We start from the raw sequence: 19,177 nt of genomic DNA, 5'->3' as shown, positions 1-19,177 counted from the left end.
AAAAGGTATAAATAAAATGTGAGCAAATCTAACTGTCTCCAAGAGAATTACTTTGAACATGAAAGGGTAGCATTTATACTATTAGTCCAACCAAATTAATTTGTTAATGTTTTGTGCATGAATAAAGCCATAGTTTGCGCATGAAAACACAGTTAGTAATGTCCTGCTTTATATGTATAAACATAGATGCTATAATCACTTTGTTTTCAAGAAATAGAAAATGTTTTCCTATTTTTGAGTCAAAATAATATTTTCATTACAAGCATTTCACAAAATTCTCCTTTTCAAAATTCACACCCAGCAATATTTTTAAATGAATTTTAGCCTCACAACTTAGACACAAAATTCTTCTGATGCCTAACCAATGCCAAAGTGCAAGTTCAAAAGGTTGCTACTGTTCCCCTCCTCGGAAAAGATTCATAAAGTGAATATCTTTTGCAGTTAACATCAACATAACAGCACGAATGGAGACGAACATGGAACATTTGCTTACAGGAAGCAAGGTCTATGTAGACTAGGTGTACAGAGAACTATCAGGAATGCAAAAAAGAATTTTCAAATGCAGACAGCCAGTTCCTTGCACATTCTAGTGACAATAAACCTTTTTAGCCTCCAAAACTAGGGCTAAACTTCTAATAGGAGCAAAACCACCTCCAAGTAGATAAGGGGTCTGGACAACAGAAGGATGTCCCTGCCACACAAGCTTCCCATTTTATTTGGGATTCATCAGGATTTCCAGAGACATAGTCAGCCATTCGAAAACAATGTGTCCTTCAAATGGTACATCCAAGACCCTTGATTTCAGGGAATTTACTGTTTAACACTAAAACATCATTAAGTCAGGCCAGGAGGAGCAAGTGTCTGCACACCTAAATCCCTCATCTAATCTTCAGAGCTCTGCAGCATTTCAGGGTAAAGGAAGATGAGGGGTGTCCCTAGGAGTCCCCCTAATTAGGGGGTCAGGACACCATTCATATGCTATCAATGAGGTAGGTTTAGAGGCTATGAGTGTTTAAATATTTATTTTAAAATGTAACATGAGTACTCAAAAGATTTTTTGCTTGACTGATTACGTGTACTCTAAGATCTAACATGCACTATATCCATATTTTTTAAAAATATATTTTATTGATTTTTTACAGAGAGGAAGGGAGAGAGATAGAGAGTTAGAAACATCGATGAGAGAGAAACATCGATCAGCTACCTCCTGCACATCTCCTACTGGGGATGTGCCCGCAACCCAGGTACATGCCCTTGACCGGAATCGAACCCGGGACCCCTCAGTCCGCAGGCCTACGCTCTATCCACTGAGCCAAACCGGTTTCGGCTATATCCATATTTTTGTTCAAAGAGACAACTGTTTCTTTTTACTTGGAAACTGGAAGACAGGAAAAAAAAATTCACTAACTGAAAATGCGTAGTAGCTCTTACCTTCTCCTTTAAATAAATTTTCTGTACTTTTTTCTTGAGCCAAGTCTGCTCAACAGATTTGAACATTAGGGCACACTCGTATTTTTATGTAAATATTAAATGTCTATTATCTAAAGTACATGCCTCCAAAGCATGAACACCAAACAACATTCTGGCAACACTTTAAAATTGAGCTGCAAAGTCTGGTTTTTATGTACAGTATAAAATCTACTTAAGAGCACTAAGCCACCATTCCATAAAGAGACATACCTTTAAATAATTTATAGCAGTAGTAAATCTAGAGTTCCTGGTAGATTTAAAAACATTATTTAAAATATCTCTTTAGATTAAAACCAGCAGCAAGAAGCCTACTTCCTTATGTCAGAACACACCAAGTTAAAATGCAATACCAGCAGGCCATCTAGTGACCATTCAAGGGTTAGGGGAAAAATTTTTATCCAAAACCCTCAATATTTTTCAGTGTCTTTTACATTTTTGATTAAATATATGCCACCTGAAGCACAATAAGAAATAAACATGCTCTGACAAAATACTGAGAAATTCAGTCTTTATATAAATGACCACATTAACCTATCCCATTCATTATATTACACAGGCCAGAATGAAAGGCAAGTAAGAGAACACAGATGACAGAGGGTATTATACTAACTAAAGTCCTCTAACATACCCATCGTGCCGCACACTCAAAACACATTTTTCTTGATCAGTGATACCAATGCCACTTATAGCAAAGATTAACAAAACAATTCTTGATAGAATTCATTTCAGAAGATTCTCGCCAAAGTAATACACCAAACAGAGAAACGTCCATTTGTTACCATGGAGACAGCACTTCTCAAATACCTGCATTCTCTAGAAGTTCCAAAACACACTACTCTCTTTACTCTTACAAAAAGTTGTGGTACAATGGGAAATGTGTGCTTGGTCTCTGTCCCCACTCTCTGACCTAGAGCTCTTAAAACCCTTGGAATTTCCTGAGTGAAGATTCAACAATGAGGTAACTCTAATTGATTTTTTACAGACAGGAAGGGAGAGGGATAGAGAGTTAGAAACATCGATGAGAGAGAAACACTGATCAGCTGCCTCTTGCACACCTCCTACTGAGGATATGCCCGGAACCAAGGAACATGCCCTTGACCGGAATCGAACCTGGGACCCTTTAGTCTGCAGTCAGGGGCACTGACCTCTTTTCCCTCAGAATGTCAAAGTATAAAAATGACAATAGCCAAAACAACAGTAGCCATCCAGTGTGAATGAATCAAAATTATACTATTTTTTTGTCAGATCAGCAAAAAATGTATTTTTGGTGTGCCACAGCATTTCAGTAATCCTATATAATAAAACCCTAATACGCAATTGACTGAATGGCGGAACGACTGGTCACTATGATGCACACTGACCACCAGAGGGCAGACACTCAATGCAGGAGCTGCCCCCTGGTGGTCAATGCACTCCCACAGGGGGAGCACCGCTCAGTCAGAAGCTGATTCATGGCTGGCGAGCGCAGAGACAGTGGTGGGAGCCTCTCCCATCTCCGCAGCAGCGCTAAGGATGTCTGACTAACAGCTTAGGCCTGCTCCCTGCCGTCAGTCAGACATCCCCCGAGGGCTCCTGCTCCTGGAATATGAGAGGGTGCAGGCCAGGCTGAAGGACAACCCCCCCTCCCCCACCCCGAGTGCCCAAATTTCATGCGCTGGGCCTCTAGTTAGTTTATGTGAGCAGTAAGATGAAAAAGGTTGAAAAGTGCAGCTCCAGGCTGTGGAGCTCAGTCCATATAGAACAAGTCATTAGAGGGTTGGGATTTTCAGCTCCACCCCTAGACTGCTGTGGATGGGGGACTGGAGACTGAGTTTAAACACCAGTGGACAAAGATTTACTCAACTGACCCTGCGTGATAAAACCCCCATAAAAACCCCTAAAGGAGGGGTGCAGAGATCTGGGTTGGTGAGCACACTGAGGGTAGCATGGAAGCTCCATGTCTCTCCCCACCCCATACCTTGCCCCATGCAAGTCTTCTATTTGGCAGTTCCTGAGTTGTATCCTTTATAACAACCTGGTAATAGTAATGAAAGTGCTTTCCCAAGTTCTATGAGTGGAATTATTGGAGCCGGGGTGGGCATTATGGGAACCCTTGAATGTGCAGTCAGCAGGGCACCCTATTTGCAGCTGGCATCTGAAGTAGAGGCAGTCTTGAGAGAAAGCCCTCAACCGGTGGGGTCTGAGCTAACTCTGGATAGTTAGTGTCAGGACTGAATTGAATTATTGGACATCCAGTTGTGTCAGAGAAACAGAGAACTGGTTGGTATAAGAAATAATCCTCGCCCTAGCTAGTTTGGCTCAGTGGATAGAGTTCAGCCTGCAGACTGAAGGGTCCCGGGTTCAGTTCTGGCCAAGGGCATGTGCCTGGGTTACAGGCTTAATCCCAGTAAGGAGTGTGCACGAGGCAGCCGATCAATGATTCTCTCTCATTATTGATGTTTCTCTCTCTCTCTCCCTCCTCCTTCCTCTCTGAAATCAATAAATATATTTTTTTAAAAAAGAAAATAATTCTCAAAGTCTAACAAACTGAATCTGAAGATGAGATAAAATATAATTAGGTGACTGTTTTAGAAATGGAGTTTTTGTTACGGATGGCATAAAAGCCAAGTCAACTCATTTACCACTTAGATGTGGGTTAGGACCTAAGTAAATTATGATTCATCCGGCAGCTTCCCAAGGTAAATCAAATGACCTACACACACTTTTCTTATTTCACACTACACAGAACAAACATTCCACGCTAACCAAGGACAGGCATGGCAGTTTAGTTCTTTACATAATAAACATTTTTTCCAGCCCAGTGTTCTTTGATCTGCTCAGAAGTATTTTTAAAGTACTCGAAAAATATTAAGTCAAGAAATGTCCATTCTTCTCAATTTCTTAATCCCAACAACACTTAGAGAAAAATTGGCCAAGGGACGTGAAAGAAAGTTAAAGAATAGATGCATATTTTAGAAATAAACTAGAAACCAAAAGCATCTAGATATTAGGGAAGGCAGTGTAGTAGAAAGACAAGGATGTGGGCTGCAGAATCCATCCGACTGTGTTCAAATCCTATGTTACCCGACTGAACTACCCTGGGACAAACAACCTGACCTCCCTCAATCTGTTTCCTTATCGGTAAAATGATGATAATTATGACTACTTTCCAGTTTTAATACAAATTAAACACAACAGTGCTGTTGAAGCGCCTAGTACAGTGCCTTCTGTATGGTAAGAATTCAACTAATGGGAGTTACTGTTGGTGGTTTCCATCTCTGCCGATGACATCTGCTTTGAGCACCTGCAATTATACTCTTTTTTTAAATATATATTGATTTTTTACAGAGAGGAAGGGAGAGGGATAGAGAGTAAGAAACATCGATGAGAGAGAAACATCGATCAGCTGCCTCCTGCACACCCACTACTGGAGATGTGCCCGCAACCAAGGTACATGCCCTTGACTGGAATCGAACCTGGGACCCTTCAGTCGGTTGGCTGACGCTCTATCCACTGAGCCAAATCAGTTAGGGGCCGCAATTATATTCTTACACACAACAACAGGTAGTAACGCAGAACCTCTTATCTCCACATCCCCATTCAAAGCACACACTGTAAGGCTATGATGATTTGTTCTTCTTCCTTGCTTTAAAACACCACTTCACTCTACACATTCAACCTTTTCACCTCCCAGACTGTATCTGAACTCCACTATGTGAGCTCACATAACCCACCTTTGGAAAACCTAACAAATGCTTTTGTGATGACAATGAAGCTGAGCTGCATTTGCCAGCCTGATCGCCATGGAGAAGTCTGTACGGAAAGTCACCTTGCAATAGGGGTGCAGTAGGTAAATGTATTCCTTGGTCACCAACTAACCATAAACTATGAGATGAATGTCAAGGGTTCACAGGTTTCATTTAAGATTCAACTAGTTGAGAAAAGTCAATGGAGGATGCATTCCAGAACAGAAGTTAGTCGTGTGTGTGTGTGTAGTCTTCCTTCAATAGTAAATTTTTTTCTTTATTTTTTCCCCATCAGCATTTACTCCCACTATACCCTCTTCCACCTCATCTCTCCCTCCCAGCAATTATCATTCAATAGTATTTTTAAATTCCACATCATGTTATAAAAAAAATTTAATGAATTTATATATTGTCATTCTCATCTGTACCTATAAATAATGGTGGTTAAAAACTAAAACTTAAGGTCCATGAGAATGGAATTTTTACTGTTTTTAATTCACTGCCACAAACCACACAGTAATGCCCAGTATGTACAGCACTAAATATCTGTTAAATTAACAGTATGAGCCACGTACAATACAGAAATGCATGCTTTCCATGGAAAGTGAGGTTGTTTACGTAGGAAAGTACATAATTGAAATCCCCCCCCACCCCCGCAAAGAGGGTGGTACCAAAAGAAAACAACTGCAAAGGAAGTGTCTGAATTTCTTTAATATAAAAATAACTATTTTTTTCAAAAGAAAATGTCTCTGTCATAAACGAATATAACCAGAACCCCTTTCTGGTTGTAGATTTAATTACATTGCACATAAGGCAGAATAAGAACATTCTTGAAAGCAAAAGCCGATGGTATATGAAAATGAGTCCTAGGAATCCATATACCTGGAATCCTAGGTACAGAATGCCACGTGCTAATGAGCAAGTTACTTAATATCTGTGAAAAAGTTCACAGGCTTACTGTGTGAACAAATAAACAACATATACAAAGTACCCAGCACAAAGACCACTTGAGAAACTGCCGTAGTAATCCCAGTTAGAGGTGATTTGTTCTTCTTACAGTAAGTCCTCACTTAACACATGGCGGACCAGTAGTTTTATTGCTAGCTTTACCCAGTGGCCAGGTAAGTTTCTATTGAAAGAGTACACAAAACGTTTTACATATATGTTAAAGGCACGCTTTAAAATTAAATACCCATTGCATTTTGAAGTTATTTATTACATGTTCTTACAAGCAAATAACTTTTTAAAGTCTGATACTTAGTAAAACACTGTGTAATATGAAGCGAGAATTCTCGTGATCGTCTGCTTAACATCCTCCTTAGGCTCTGCAACTTTAAGCAAAAGACTGTGTAAGGAAACCAATTTTACCATAGGCTAATTGGTATAAATAAGAGTTAAGTTCTTACAGCATCATATCAGCATTAAACAAAGCAATGTTGAACAAAATGTCTTTATTCAGAACCTGCTATGCAAGTAAACTAGGAGAAAGGCCATTTTCCCTCAGAGTCTAAGAATCAAAACAAATATTTTTTTTTTATTTTTTTTTTTATTTTTTATGTTTTTTATTGATTTTTTACAGAGAGGAAGGGAGAGAGATAGAGAGTTAGAAACATCGATGAGAGAGAAACATCGATCAGCTGCCTCCTGCACATCTCCTACTGGAGATATGCCTGCAACCCAGGTACATGCCCTTGACCGGAATCGAACCTGGGACCTTTCAGTCCGCAGGCCGACGCTCTATCCACTGAGCCAAACCGGCTTCGGCAAAACAAATATTTTAAAAGACACAAAGCCTTGTCTTGGCCGGGTAGCTCATAGGGTTAGAGCACTGTCCACATATGCCAAGGTTGCGGGTTTGATCCCATCAGGGCACATACAAGAATCAACCAATGAATGCATAAATAAGTGAAACAACAAATCGATGTCTATTTCTCTTTCTCTCTCTCTCTCTCTTCCTTTCTCCCTCCCTCCCTTTCTCTCTCTCTATCTAAAAATCAATTTTAAAAGAAAGTTTTAAGACACAAAGCCTTGCATATATGTCCATTATAATAAGTAATCAGTAACTTCTAGTTTCATATCTGTCCCTATTTTTCAACCTTGAATGCCAATCATCAGATCATCTAACAGGCATAATATAGACTAAGATCTGTATAAAAGTAAAGGCAGTTAGAATAACCATTAATTAGGAGCAAGGCATTAAGACTACAGAATACAGACTAAGGAAAACAATGGCATGGGAGGGGGGGAGGGAGGGAGGGAAGGAGGGGAAAAAGGAAGGAATTGTTGGATGGAGGAGGGAAGGAGGGAGGGAATACCATGGTGAAATATATAAGGACAACAATAAAATATGCAGCTTGGTACCATACTGAACACGAATCACCTTAATTCTATAAACAATGGAAAAAAGTCAATATATGTTTTAGAGTAAAAACAAAAAGATATTAGACTACACTTTAGAAAGATAATTCTGCAAACAATACAGGATGGAATACAAGGCATACAAAACTGGACATTGGGTGACCAGTTAAAGAGAATATAAGTAGTAGGAGCCTAAAACTATATAGTGCAGTTTACTCTCAGTTTTTAATCATAAGGAAAAAAATCTTGCAGTCTTATGCATTATAGATACCACGAGTCTGTACTTTCATTTTATAGAATCATGGTCAAAAAACAATTTAACTCTACATACAATATGAGATTCTGAATCCTGGAATAGGAAAGTACTTCAGTGGAAAACTTGTAAAATCCATATTTGTAGTTTATAGTATCATACCCAAGGTTAATTTCTTAATCTTCAGAAATGTTCTATGATCACATAATATGGTAACAAGAGGAAGCTGGGTGAATGAAATACAGGAATTAAAAAGCTATTTTTAGACTTTCAAAGAACTACAAAATTTTTGCAAAATAGCATTATTTTAAGAATAACAAAAAAATATTGCCCCCCGCCACCCCCCCCCAAAAAAAAGGTGCTATTGTAAATAGAGCCCAAAGAGGCTAGGAATTGCAGGAAAGAAAGGAGGGAGAGACCTGTGGTACCATCACACAGTAAGAATAATTCTAGCCCTGACCAGTTTGGCTCAGTGGATAGAGCGTCAGCCTGCGGACTGAAGAGTCCTGGGTTTGATTCCAGTCAAGGGCATGTACCTTGGTTGCGGGCACATCCCCAGTAGGGGGTATGCAGGAGGCAGCTGATCGATGTTTCTCCCTCATCGATGTTTCTAACTGTCTATCCCTCTCCCTTCCTCTCTGAAAAAAAAAAAAGAAGAAGAATCCTATATAATAAAAGCCCAGCGACCAAACGGCAGAATGACCAGAACGACCGGTTCACCAGTCGCTATGATGTGCACTGACCACCAGGGGGCAGACGCTCAACGCAGGAGCTGCCCCTGGTGGTTAGTGCGCTCCCAAAGTCGGAGTGCCGCTTGGCTGACCGGGACGAGAGGCGCTCCCACAGCGGGCCAATCCCTGCAGGCCACACTCCCCACCAGTGCATGAATCCTGTGCACTGGGCCTCTAGTCACTTATAAGTGTCAGAACTATCTGCAATTATCTGTAGTCTATAAAATGGGTTTAGGGACTCATGACCCCCCTTATAATTATATATTAGTATCTATGAGTATGTTTCTGAAGTTTTACTAATAAAAATACTTCAGAATCATTAATTAAATATCAAAAAGATCTAACAAAATAAAATTATGTGCAACTTTCTAACACTGATATGTCAAATCCAAGTAAAAAAGATAGGTTCTATGCACACAAAAAAATGCAAACAAAAATACAATCACAATAAAAAGAAAAATACTGGAAACAGTTGCAACAAACATGACATGGAATTAATATCTATAGTTTTCATACAAATTTATTTTTAAAAATTATAAACAACCCAACAGCAAAAGGTAGGATAATACACGATGTGCTGAAAATGGAACAGAGGTTCTGCAACAGAACATCACGTAACAAGAGGAAAGGCCAGCTGATCCATGAAACCCTAACCTTCCCTGAGGCCATCACAGAGCAGAGGTCCTATTGCAGTGGCGTGAACTGCTCCCAAAGAGTGACAAGTCCCACCAAGAGAAGACCAGACACGTGACCTGCTCCCTTTAGAAGAGCATGGGAGCAAGAGGGAACTGCAATAAAGGCAGAAAGGAAGAAACAGCTAAAATGCCTTTGAAACTCTGAAAGGCTGAGCAAGGACCAGTGTGACTGGCAGCCCAGACACCAGGGGTTCGGCACTCACTCACAGCCAGGCCTACAACAGGTGCTCAGAAGGAAGATCGGGAACAGGTCTGGAGACTTGAGAGGGAGCTCTCCTCAGTGGTGCACAAGCATCAAACTCTCCCACCTCCCTGCACCCTGGCTCACAAAACACAGGCCTTCGGCTGCCAGGGAAGGGCAGAAAAGCCTCCGAGGGTGCACTGTGTGTGGGGGAGGGGTAGCAGCAAATGCAGTCTGCCGGAAGGAGGAAGAGAGGTGGAGGACCTCTTGACCCAGGATCTGCTAATGCATGTGACAACACAGAAACCGCCCCCTCCAAGGCCTCCCAGGTTCAAAGTGCAGGCTGGCTACCGTGGTACTACCTTATGTATCTTAACTGAAAAAATACAATAATGCCAAGTTGTAAAGCTGAATAAATCAAGGCTGAGTGTTCTCTGTTAGGTACTTCTGTGGTACAATTACTGGTAAAATAAAAGATTACTGGCTCTCAAGCCTCCTATAGGTTACACTGACGGACTATTTCATATGTTGTGCATACACAGTGTATCCCCTCCTCCCAATACCTAACACAGCAACCTACACACACCGAAAACCGTTGGCACTATAAAGAATTTAAAACCACAGACATTCCTCCATATTACCACCACCTTTTTTTGGAGGCCATGGGTATGCAATAAACAGAAACAGGCTCTGGTGATTCCCACGCTGACCTCCTCTTACCCGCTCCTGCAGGAGCTCCACAACTTGCTGGACACAGTCATTCACATCGCAGGAGTCTGTCTTCAGCACCAACTCAGGGGCCTCTGGCTTTTCATATTCAGAATCAATCCCAGTGAAACCTATAAAAGATACCAGATAATGAAGGAAGGCAGAAATTAAAAATAAATTACGTTTGTTTCATCAGTGCAAGTCTCTGCTATGTTGAAGTTAATATTTTTGCTGCCCCTCGAAGGTACAGGGTTAGAGTAATGAAACTTCTTTCTTGGGAGAAGATTTCTAATTAAACGCTCATTTCTTCTTTATCCATATTCAGTCTTCACCAGTGCTGCCCCTCCTCCCAATACCTAACACAGCAACCTACACACACCGAAAACCGTTGGCACTATAAAGAATTTAAAACCACAGACATTCCTCCATATTACCACCACCTTTTTTTGGAGGCCATGGGTATGCAATAAACAGAAACAGGCTCTGGTGATTCCCACGCTGACCTCCTCTTACCCGCTCCTGCAGGAGCTCCACAACTTGCTGGACACAGTCATTCACATCGCAGGAGTCTGTCTTCAGCACCAACTCAGGGGCCTCTGGCTTTTCATATTCAGAATCAATCCCAGTGAAACCTATAAAAGATACCAGATAATGAAGGAAGGCAGAAATTAAAAATAAATTACGTTTGTTTCATCAGTGCAAGTCTCTGCTATGTTGAAGTTAATATTTTTGCTGCCCCTCGAAGGTACAGGGTTAGAGTAATGAAACTTCTTTCTTGGGAGAAGATTTCTAATTAAACGCTCATTTCTTCTTTAGCCACATACAGTCTATTGTCATCATCACAGTAGTTGTGTCCAGTGAAGTTGCTGTAAACACTAAATTAGTGAGTAACTGAAGCATTGTTCGTAGAGGAAATTTGGGGTTAGACTCCTATGAGCTTCTGGCAACAAAACCTTTGTTAACTGATTAATATATAACTTTGTTGTATGTGTGTTTCTGTCTAAAGCACCTTACTTAATATATATTGTTCATTCATTAACACTGAACTCATGACCAAGAGCATTCTAACTCATGCTTCAGGAATGAAGCATATCTAACACACATTTCTCCGTAAGGCGCATGGCAGCCTTCCTGAACTTACCAGACCGCAATTCAGCATTAGGCCTGGGGCCACTTTAAACAGCAAAATCATCAACAAAAAGCACCCCAACAATGCTAAAACTATGGTATTAAATAAGCCTCAAAAAGGACGCTTCTTTACAATAAGGTAGGGGAAACAAAGGCCAAACGTCACCTTGTTCAACTTCAATTAGGAATGTGTGCTCCGGATGACTAAAATGTCTGCCACTCTGCACATGTCCACAAATGACTGCTAAAGTGCCGTTAAGTACACATGTGGGGGTTTCACATAAATTTCAGTGAGTAAGCCAACCTGCAAATAGGACTCTTCGATTAATGAGGATCAACTATACTTCTGCTTTTTTCTTTTCAAATGTCTAAACTGCCTGTGAAGACACAGGAATTAACACCAAGTGATAGGAGCCCCTCATTTCTCCAAAGAAATACAGAATACAGCACCTAAATCCTGGGCATAAAACTAAAATTGGCACAGTTTTTTCCTCTCAAGGCAGAAAAGGACACCTGATCCCTCTGTCCACAGCAATTACCTAAGGCCACACGGACGCCCTGCAGGCTCCGCCTTGCCACCAGCTTAAGTGTTCAGGCAAGACAAATTAACCACTCCTCGCTTAAACAAAACACAGGTCAGGAGGAAATCCTGTTCTATCACAAAATGTATCCCACAGTCAAATTTAGTTATTAACCACTATTTAAGACTTTCCCATGTGACTGCCAAGAAAATAAAGAACACATGATGTTTTCCTGGAATGGGCTAGCTGAGCTGAAGGTACGCTCTTTCTGTCTTACACTTCTGCACCACCCACACGTAAGTCATTCAAGGCCTGCTTGACTTGAAATGCTTAGGTCATCCTTGGATTAGAAGGATGAACATCAACTTAACATCATTACTATTCAGGGTACAGTTCTCAAAAGTGTTCTAAAATATACACTACAAGTCTACAGTGTCCTCTTATTTCACTTTTTTCCTATTTAATATTTCTAAGTATCTCATGAAGTCCTAAACCCAGGAATAAATTTCTGCTTTACTAACATTTCCAGCAGTATTTAGTGGTGAGTCGCAATAAAACAGCTGGGAGGGGAGGGGGTATAATTCTGGTTAAAACACGACTATTTGTTCTTAAGCTCTGATTCTCGAATGTGACTACACACTGGAATCACTGGGTCCTATTCCCACGAGATTCTGATTTCATGAGCCTAGGGACAGCATTGGCACTGGAATTTTAAAAATTCCTACAGGTAATGCTAATTGTCAAGCAGCAAAGCTTGACAATCAGTATGTTAGAAAACTTGGCTTAACATTTTACAAGTTGAGGAATTCTCTTCCAAGCTAATTTATCCCATAAATGAGTATAATATACTAACGCTGCAAGAAAAACATTTATATTTCAGTAGATAATAACTACATGAGCAGTAATCATGAAAATAATCTAGGCATTAGAATGTCTGACAGAGCGATACATTTACAGTTTAATAAAAGCCTAATGACCTATAAAATCCTGAGTTCTGCTAAATGTATACAATCTCATCTGTCCTTGAATGTCTATCATTAAGGCCCCAAAACAACACTGACAGGGAACTTTTTAAGCGTCATCTAACAAGAAATTTTTAAAAACAACTGAACAATCAGGAACTCTGGCACCATAGCAAACCTAAAATAAATGCGTGTACACATGTACACACCCATACATATTTTAACCTGAGGAACATCTTGTCAATGTGTACACAAAAGAATTGAGAAACAGGAAATTAAACAAGTAACACAAAGAAAACTAAGCTAATAGAAACACACTCCCAGATGTAGAATGCAAACTGTAAGTGACTCAAGGTATCATTGCATCCCAAACACCAAATATATTCCTTGCCAAAAGCAATTAAGGGTTGATAAACGGGTACTGTCATCTGATTTCCACTCTGCCTTCTCATCCATCTATGTGTTTGCCAGGCATTATGCTTTGGGCCACTGTGCTAACCTCTAACATTATGAAAATGCACAAGGTGTTGTCCCTGCTCACAAGCCGCTTCCTCCAGCCCAGCAGACAAATCTACCTCCCTCAACGATACATCTTTGCAAAACAAAACCAACTACAATTAAAATAAGTAAAAAATGTAGACTTCAGGATCCTGGACACATCATTTTGCTTCCCTTCGCCAAAACTCTATTACAACAAACGGAAGTGAAAACTGCCCGTCAACAGGGAGAGGGTGATATAAAAGCAAAGGGGTGAAACTGGTTTCCCTCCCGTTGTCAGACATTACCCTATGCTTTCTGAGTCAAGCAAGTGCCAGCTTAACGAGTGACACTGAGTCTCCAGGAGGCACGACTGGACACCAACCTGGCCCAAGGACCCAGATTTCCCACAGCAGGTGGATTTTGACCCAACCACGCAAGCCTTCCCAGGTCAAAAATACAGAAGAGCCCAGAATAACAAGCATTTTCCTTCCCGTTCCACCTTTTCCTTTTCAGGGCCAGAAGCTGAAGGCCAACATCTATTATTCACAGAGCTCCCGGAACTCCTGCACAAGTTCCAGGCAATCTCACGCTGTTAGGAAGGTAAACAAAAGCTACCTGCATGAATCACTGATTCCTAAATAAGGCTGACTGAGTAATCTACCTTTGATTTTTTTTTTCTTACCACTGCATGTGCTCTGTTTCTGTTAATAATAGAACAGGACTAATGTCAAGGATGTCTAGAAGATAAATAACATAATTGGTATCAAAGGCCACAGCAGATAAGTTCTAAATGTCTCCTTCTATGTCCAAATGCTCGTAACAGTTGAAACTCTTGGAGCAGGCCATAAAACCTAAAAAGCAAGGTGTATATATTTTGATGGAAACAGTGATATGTTAATTCAATCCAATTCAACAATTGTACACAGAATGAATAAGCGATCATTCCAAGCACTAGGCTATAAACAAGAACAAGACATTGTTCTTGCTCTCATCAAGATGCTTAAAATTCAGGCATTTTTCCCACTGGCTCTGAAATGTCCTACATTATCAATAGAATAAAGAGCTGTAATAGCAGCAGCTAGCCTTTGATATACCATCTAATGCCAGGCAGCTCATTATATCAAGGAGTTTCCACGAGCCCCCAAAGTCCCAACACTCCAAAATTCTGTCTTCTGATTAGGATTCCAACCCGATCAGTGATAGTCACTGTGAATACGGTGCCTGGTACCTCTGCTAGGCCTGAGAGCTACAACCATGTAATAAGACCCACTTTCTCTTCTCAAGAAGCTCCAAGACATTCGAATATTCCCAATATCTTAGAAAAGATATGGGATAAGAAAAGGTATTTTATCTTACCGTATATATAAGTTTCAGATGTGGTAAGATAAAATATCTAAGCGAAGAGAAACTGGGGAAAAAACATGACTTACCTTTAATTTCTCCAGCCCGTGCTTTTTTATAGAGCCCTTTGACATCCCTCTGTTCACAAACATGCAGAGGAGCATCGACAAATACTTCAAAGAAAGGTAAACTTGCACCCTCATGAATCTGCCTCGCATTGTTGCGATCCTTAGAAAAAAGATGGGTACAGAACAATAAAAAGTGCTTATACAAATCAAAGGTACTATGTGAATATCAAGGATGAGTAGCCCTAGTTGGTTTGACTCAGTGGATAGAGCGTCGGCCTGCAGACTCAAGGGTCCAGGGTTGGATTCCGGTCAAGGGCATGTAGATAAAATTTAATTTATATTTTTTAAAATTTAAACAAAACAAAAAAATCTAAAAAAATCAAAAAATAACAAGGTTAACACACCCATCCTTCATAACAATTTTTAAAAGCATACAATTCTTAAAATCAGAGATATTGGGGGAATTCCAGGAGGGAAAAGTAACAGATGCCCCATAAAAACTTTCATTTGATTTTATGAGGGAACCTGAGCCAGAGAGCCCAGCTTGAATACAGGTATCATCAGGCCTCTCCCTAATGTTCAACCTCAGCCCACACGAGGGCCATTCAGAAGTCTGAGGCTAGTTTATTCACTTGCCAGATGCAAACCCCTCATCTCTACCTGGATGTTTGGGCGTATGCTCTTGCCACCTCCCTGGTAGGAACACCTGTCCGGCAGGAACACCTCCCCATACACATATTCTTCTGGCTAAAGCAAGTTGCTCCTTCACAGCACATCTCCAAGGTGGTGTCCTCCAGGAGCCTCCCGTGTATTCCCAGACTGAGGGTCCTTGCTCTCTCTGGCTTCCCAGATGTACCCACCATGTACCTCTGTCATAGATCTTACCCGATATATTAAAATCATTTCACTAACTTTATAGCCATAGTGTCTGGCAGAGTGTTTACTAAGTTGTGATCTTGCTGCTCCAGCTGTCCTTTCAAAGAAGGTGCTCCGAGTTTCCATCAGCAGCCCTCCTCTCATTCTACACACTCTTCTGTTCTCAACTTTATCTAGGTTTCAACCAATGAAGGGAATGACTCCTAAATCTGCATCTCAGTTCTACTTTCCTGAGCTCCAGAACCAATGTTCCTGTGATCATCTCCATTAGCACTTCCAATCTAACCCACCTGAAGTGAATACTCAACCTCTCCCTTCCTACCCTGTATTTTCTAACTTAATAATACCATCTTTATTCAGAAAGCACCATCCTTCACTCCCTAGCGCCCCTCCCTGCAAAAAAGAAACAATAATTAACCAGGCACCAAGTCCTGCTGCTGCTACTGGCTTACCAGCCCTTCAATATGCCCATTCCCATGGCCGCTGCTCACATTCACTGGAAAAGCCTCCTAACCAGTCTTCTACCTCCAGGCCATTCTCATCCAGGCTTCAGAGGTGTCCTCACTAAGGTGCAAACTCAGTGACAGCATTCCCCAGCATTCCTGAACTAGTAATTACCCGAAGGGTCTGCAAATTGCTCACGCTTCATCTCCCCTCACATTCACCCTGCACAGCAATTTTACCAAACCACCTAGAGTCCTCCAAAGACCAAAGGCCCTCACATGTCCATGCCTTTGTAACCCCTCTGTCTGAAGCAGCCTTTGCCCACCAGTCTAATTGGTAGGCTCTGATTCATCCTTTGTGACTCACTTGCAGCACTTCCTCTGTGCATCTTCCACAGCAGCTTTTAGATCAGCGGTTCTCAACCTGTGGGTCGCGACCCCTTTGGCGGTCGAACGATCCTTTCACAGGGGTCGCCTAAGACCATCCTGCATATCAGATATTTACATTACGATTCATAACAGTAGCAACATTACAGTTATGAAGTAGCAACAAAAATAATTTTATGGTTGGGTCACAACATGAGGAACTGTATTTAAAGGGCCAGAAGGTTGAGAACCACTGTTTTCAGTACATTTACCTCTTCACTTGCCTCAAGATGTTATGACTGTTCACATCTGCATGTTCCTCCCGGACTACCTAGCATACCAACTCCTTTAACAGGAACGATCTGGTTTACTTTGGAACGAAGACGCTCAAGTTCAGTGGTGACATGGAAAAATGCACATATCCTATATTACATTATTCTATCCCAGTGGTATCAAAGATTTTCATATGCCCTAAGCACAGTCCAAATCTCATTCTTAATGCTCTGAGAAATGAAAGCAACAAAAATGTTGCTCCATGCTATGGAAACCAGGGAGCCAGAAAGCAGATCAGCATAAACTCTCAGATACCCAGCTCTGAAAATCAGGTACTACTGACTTTCTCCTTTTCCAACAGTTGCAAAGATCCCCAGAAGGTGCAAGGCTATCACTGTTATTTTGTAACTATAAAACTTGTTTACATCCAAGGATTTAGGAACTCTAAACAGCTCTCAGTCCGATTATACCAGTGGTTCTCAACCTTATGGCCCTTTAAATACAGTTCCTCATGTTGTGACCCAACCATAAAATTATATTCGTTGCTACTTCATAACTGTAATGTTGCTACTGTTATGAATCGTAATGTAAATATCTGATATGCAGGATGGTCTTAGGCGACCCCTGTGAAAGGATCCTTCAACCGCCAAAGGGTTTGCGACCCACAGATTGAGAACACTGGCTTATACGCTTCATTATCAACATAATTTAAACTGATATATTGACACAGATTCCAACATTTCAGGAAGAAATGCAGCTACTCCTCACAGAACATATTAGGACTCCTGCCATGGTTCCATTACGTGAATCTACAGGGTTAACACTCAACCCGATACTTATCTATAAATCTTACAGTTCAAATGTTGTTTTGTTTGGTTTTGAAGGTCTAAGTCACCATCGAAATTTGTTTATGACAGTACTAGAATTGTGCTATTATGTATGCCATATACTGAATAGTTAGTACACACCAGGCCACTGTGCTGAGAGCTTTGAATGCAATCTTCAGAGCAACCCTATGAGGCAAGCATTATCAGTGCTTAGGAAGGTTAAGTAAACTGGCCAGGGTCATAACCGTAATAGAAAGAGCTGACATTTCAGCCCACTGTGTCTGTTTCCAAAGCCCCTGCCCTTAATCACTAAACTAACTTGCCTGTTCTTTGATATCTGGGCTTCCTATGGGGCTATACTATCATTTAACAAACATTAAATATCTACTGTGTTCCAGGAGCAGGGCGTGGCATCAAGATTACAAAGATAAATAAGATGTAGTCCCAGCCCCCAAGAGGCAGCAAAGAACAGCAGGCAAGAGCATGGGTTCCAGGGACACTGTGTGGCTGCAAATCCCTGCTCTACCACGTGTAGTGCGTGGCCTTGGTAATTTACACCTCTGTATCCTCACCTCTACCTTCCTTACTGGGTGAGGAGTACTAAATGAGTTAATTCACACAAAGGCACTTAAAAACATTACTAGTACAAAATAACGGTTCAATGAACATTAGCTGCTATTATCACTAATATTTTTGCTACTACCACTACCACCGCCGCCACCGCTGCTGCTGACATAATCACCACCAGCCAAGGAAGTGGTATTTATAACTAACAATGTGTTAAAGTACAATAACAAGGACACCACAGAGAGGCACCCAACAAAGCCTGAGGTTCTGAGAAAAGGAAGGTATTCAGGAGGAGGAGATATCTAACCGAGTCTCAAAGCATGAACAGGACTGGGTGATGCTGAGAAGAGGGGGATAGCAGGAAGGAGAAGCGTGCTTTCAGATGGGAGAAACAAAAAATCTTGCAGTGAAAAAAAAAAGATTTTTTTCAGAGAAACACAAAAAAGTGAACCAATGTTGCTATGTCTCTGAAGTAAGAGGAATATGATGAGAGATGGGACTTGAGGATTTTGAGCAAAGAAGCTAACACGACAGGACACATGTTAAGAAACAAGATTTCTCCTGGTGTCTGATACCCGCTGAGTATTTTCTATAGGCATATTGAATTAAAAGGTCAGCTTGGTTTAAGGTCAATGACTTTGGTTACACTTTGAGGGCAGAGGGTTTATAGCAGGTTTTATAAACAATGAGTTTACTCAGAAAAGTCGCAGCACAAAAATGCTGTAGGTTAATCCTTTTTAATTTGGATTTAACCTCAAAGCAAATGTTAATGCTGAACTATTTGCCATGTTCCCAATACATGTCATTAGCCCAAAGTCACATACCTGAGTATAAGGCGATATGAAACTTGTGATGCATACTAAGCCAGCATCTGCAAACAGCTTAGCGACTTCTGCAATGCGCCGCACATTCTCTTCTCTGTCTTCAGGACTAAAGCCAAGATTTTTATTGAGGCCTTGACGAATGTTGTCACCATCCAAAGTATAGCATGGAATACCATGGCAAACCAAGTACTCCTCCAAAGCCATGCTCACGGTGGTCTTCCCTGCTCCAGATAACCCTAAAATTACACAGTACATACAGATGCCATACATCAAATCAGAAGGATGAGTTAGTAATAAAGAATTTTATTCCAGGCTTAATTACATTCATTATTCACAGCAGTCTCTCAGAAACAATCTTAAAAATATTTCTCTATAAGATT

General features: G+C 40.9%; 1 protein-coding gene across 1 annotated transcript in view; it reads right to left on the bottom strand.

The window, feature by feature from the left end:
• PAPSS1 (3'-phosphoadenosine 5'-phosphosulfate synthase 1) overlaps nt 1–19,177 on the bottom strand; it is a 110,036-nt gene that overhangs the window by 74,018 nt on the left and 16,841 nt on the right. Inside the window, exons 3-7 of the mRNA XM_015558086.1 lie at nt 18,798–19,033; nt 14,643–14,781; nt 10,534–10,753; nt 10,483–10,490; nt 10,134–10,252 (exon numbers count right to left, since the gene is read on the bottom strand). Of these exons, the coding sequence (XP_015413572.1) occupies nt 10,134–10,252; nt 10,483–10,490; nt 10,534–10,753; nt 14,643–14,781; nt 18,798–19,033 (722 nt within the window). The remainder of the gene's footprint in view (nt 1–10,133; nt 10,253–10,482; nt 10,491–10,533; nt 10,754–14,642; nt 14,782–18,797; nt 19,034–19,177) is intronic.

This window comes from Myotis davidii, unplaced genomic scaffold (genome assembly GCF_000327345.1).
Source record: "Myotis davidii unplaced genomic scaffold, ASM32734v1 scaffold967, whole genome shotgun sequence".
Classification (NCBI taxonomy): domain Eukaryota; kingdom Metazoa; phylum Chordata; class Mammalia; order Chiroptera; family Vespertilionidae; genus Myotis; species Myotis davidii.
The sequence above is the reverse complement of the archived record's forward strand: the minus strand, read 5'-3'. Positions and strand labels throughout refer to the sequence as shown.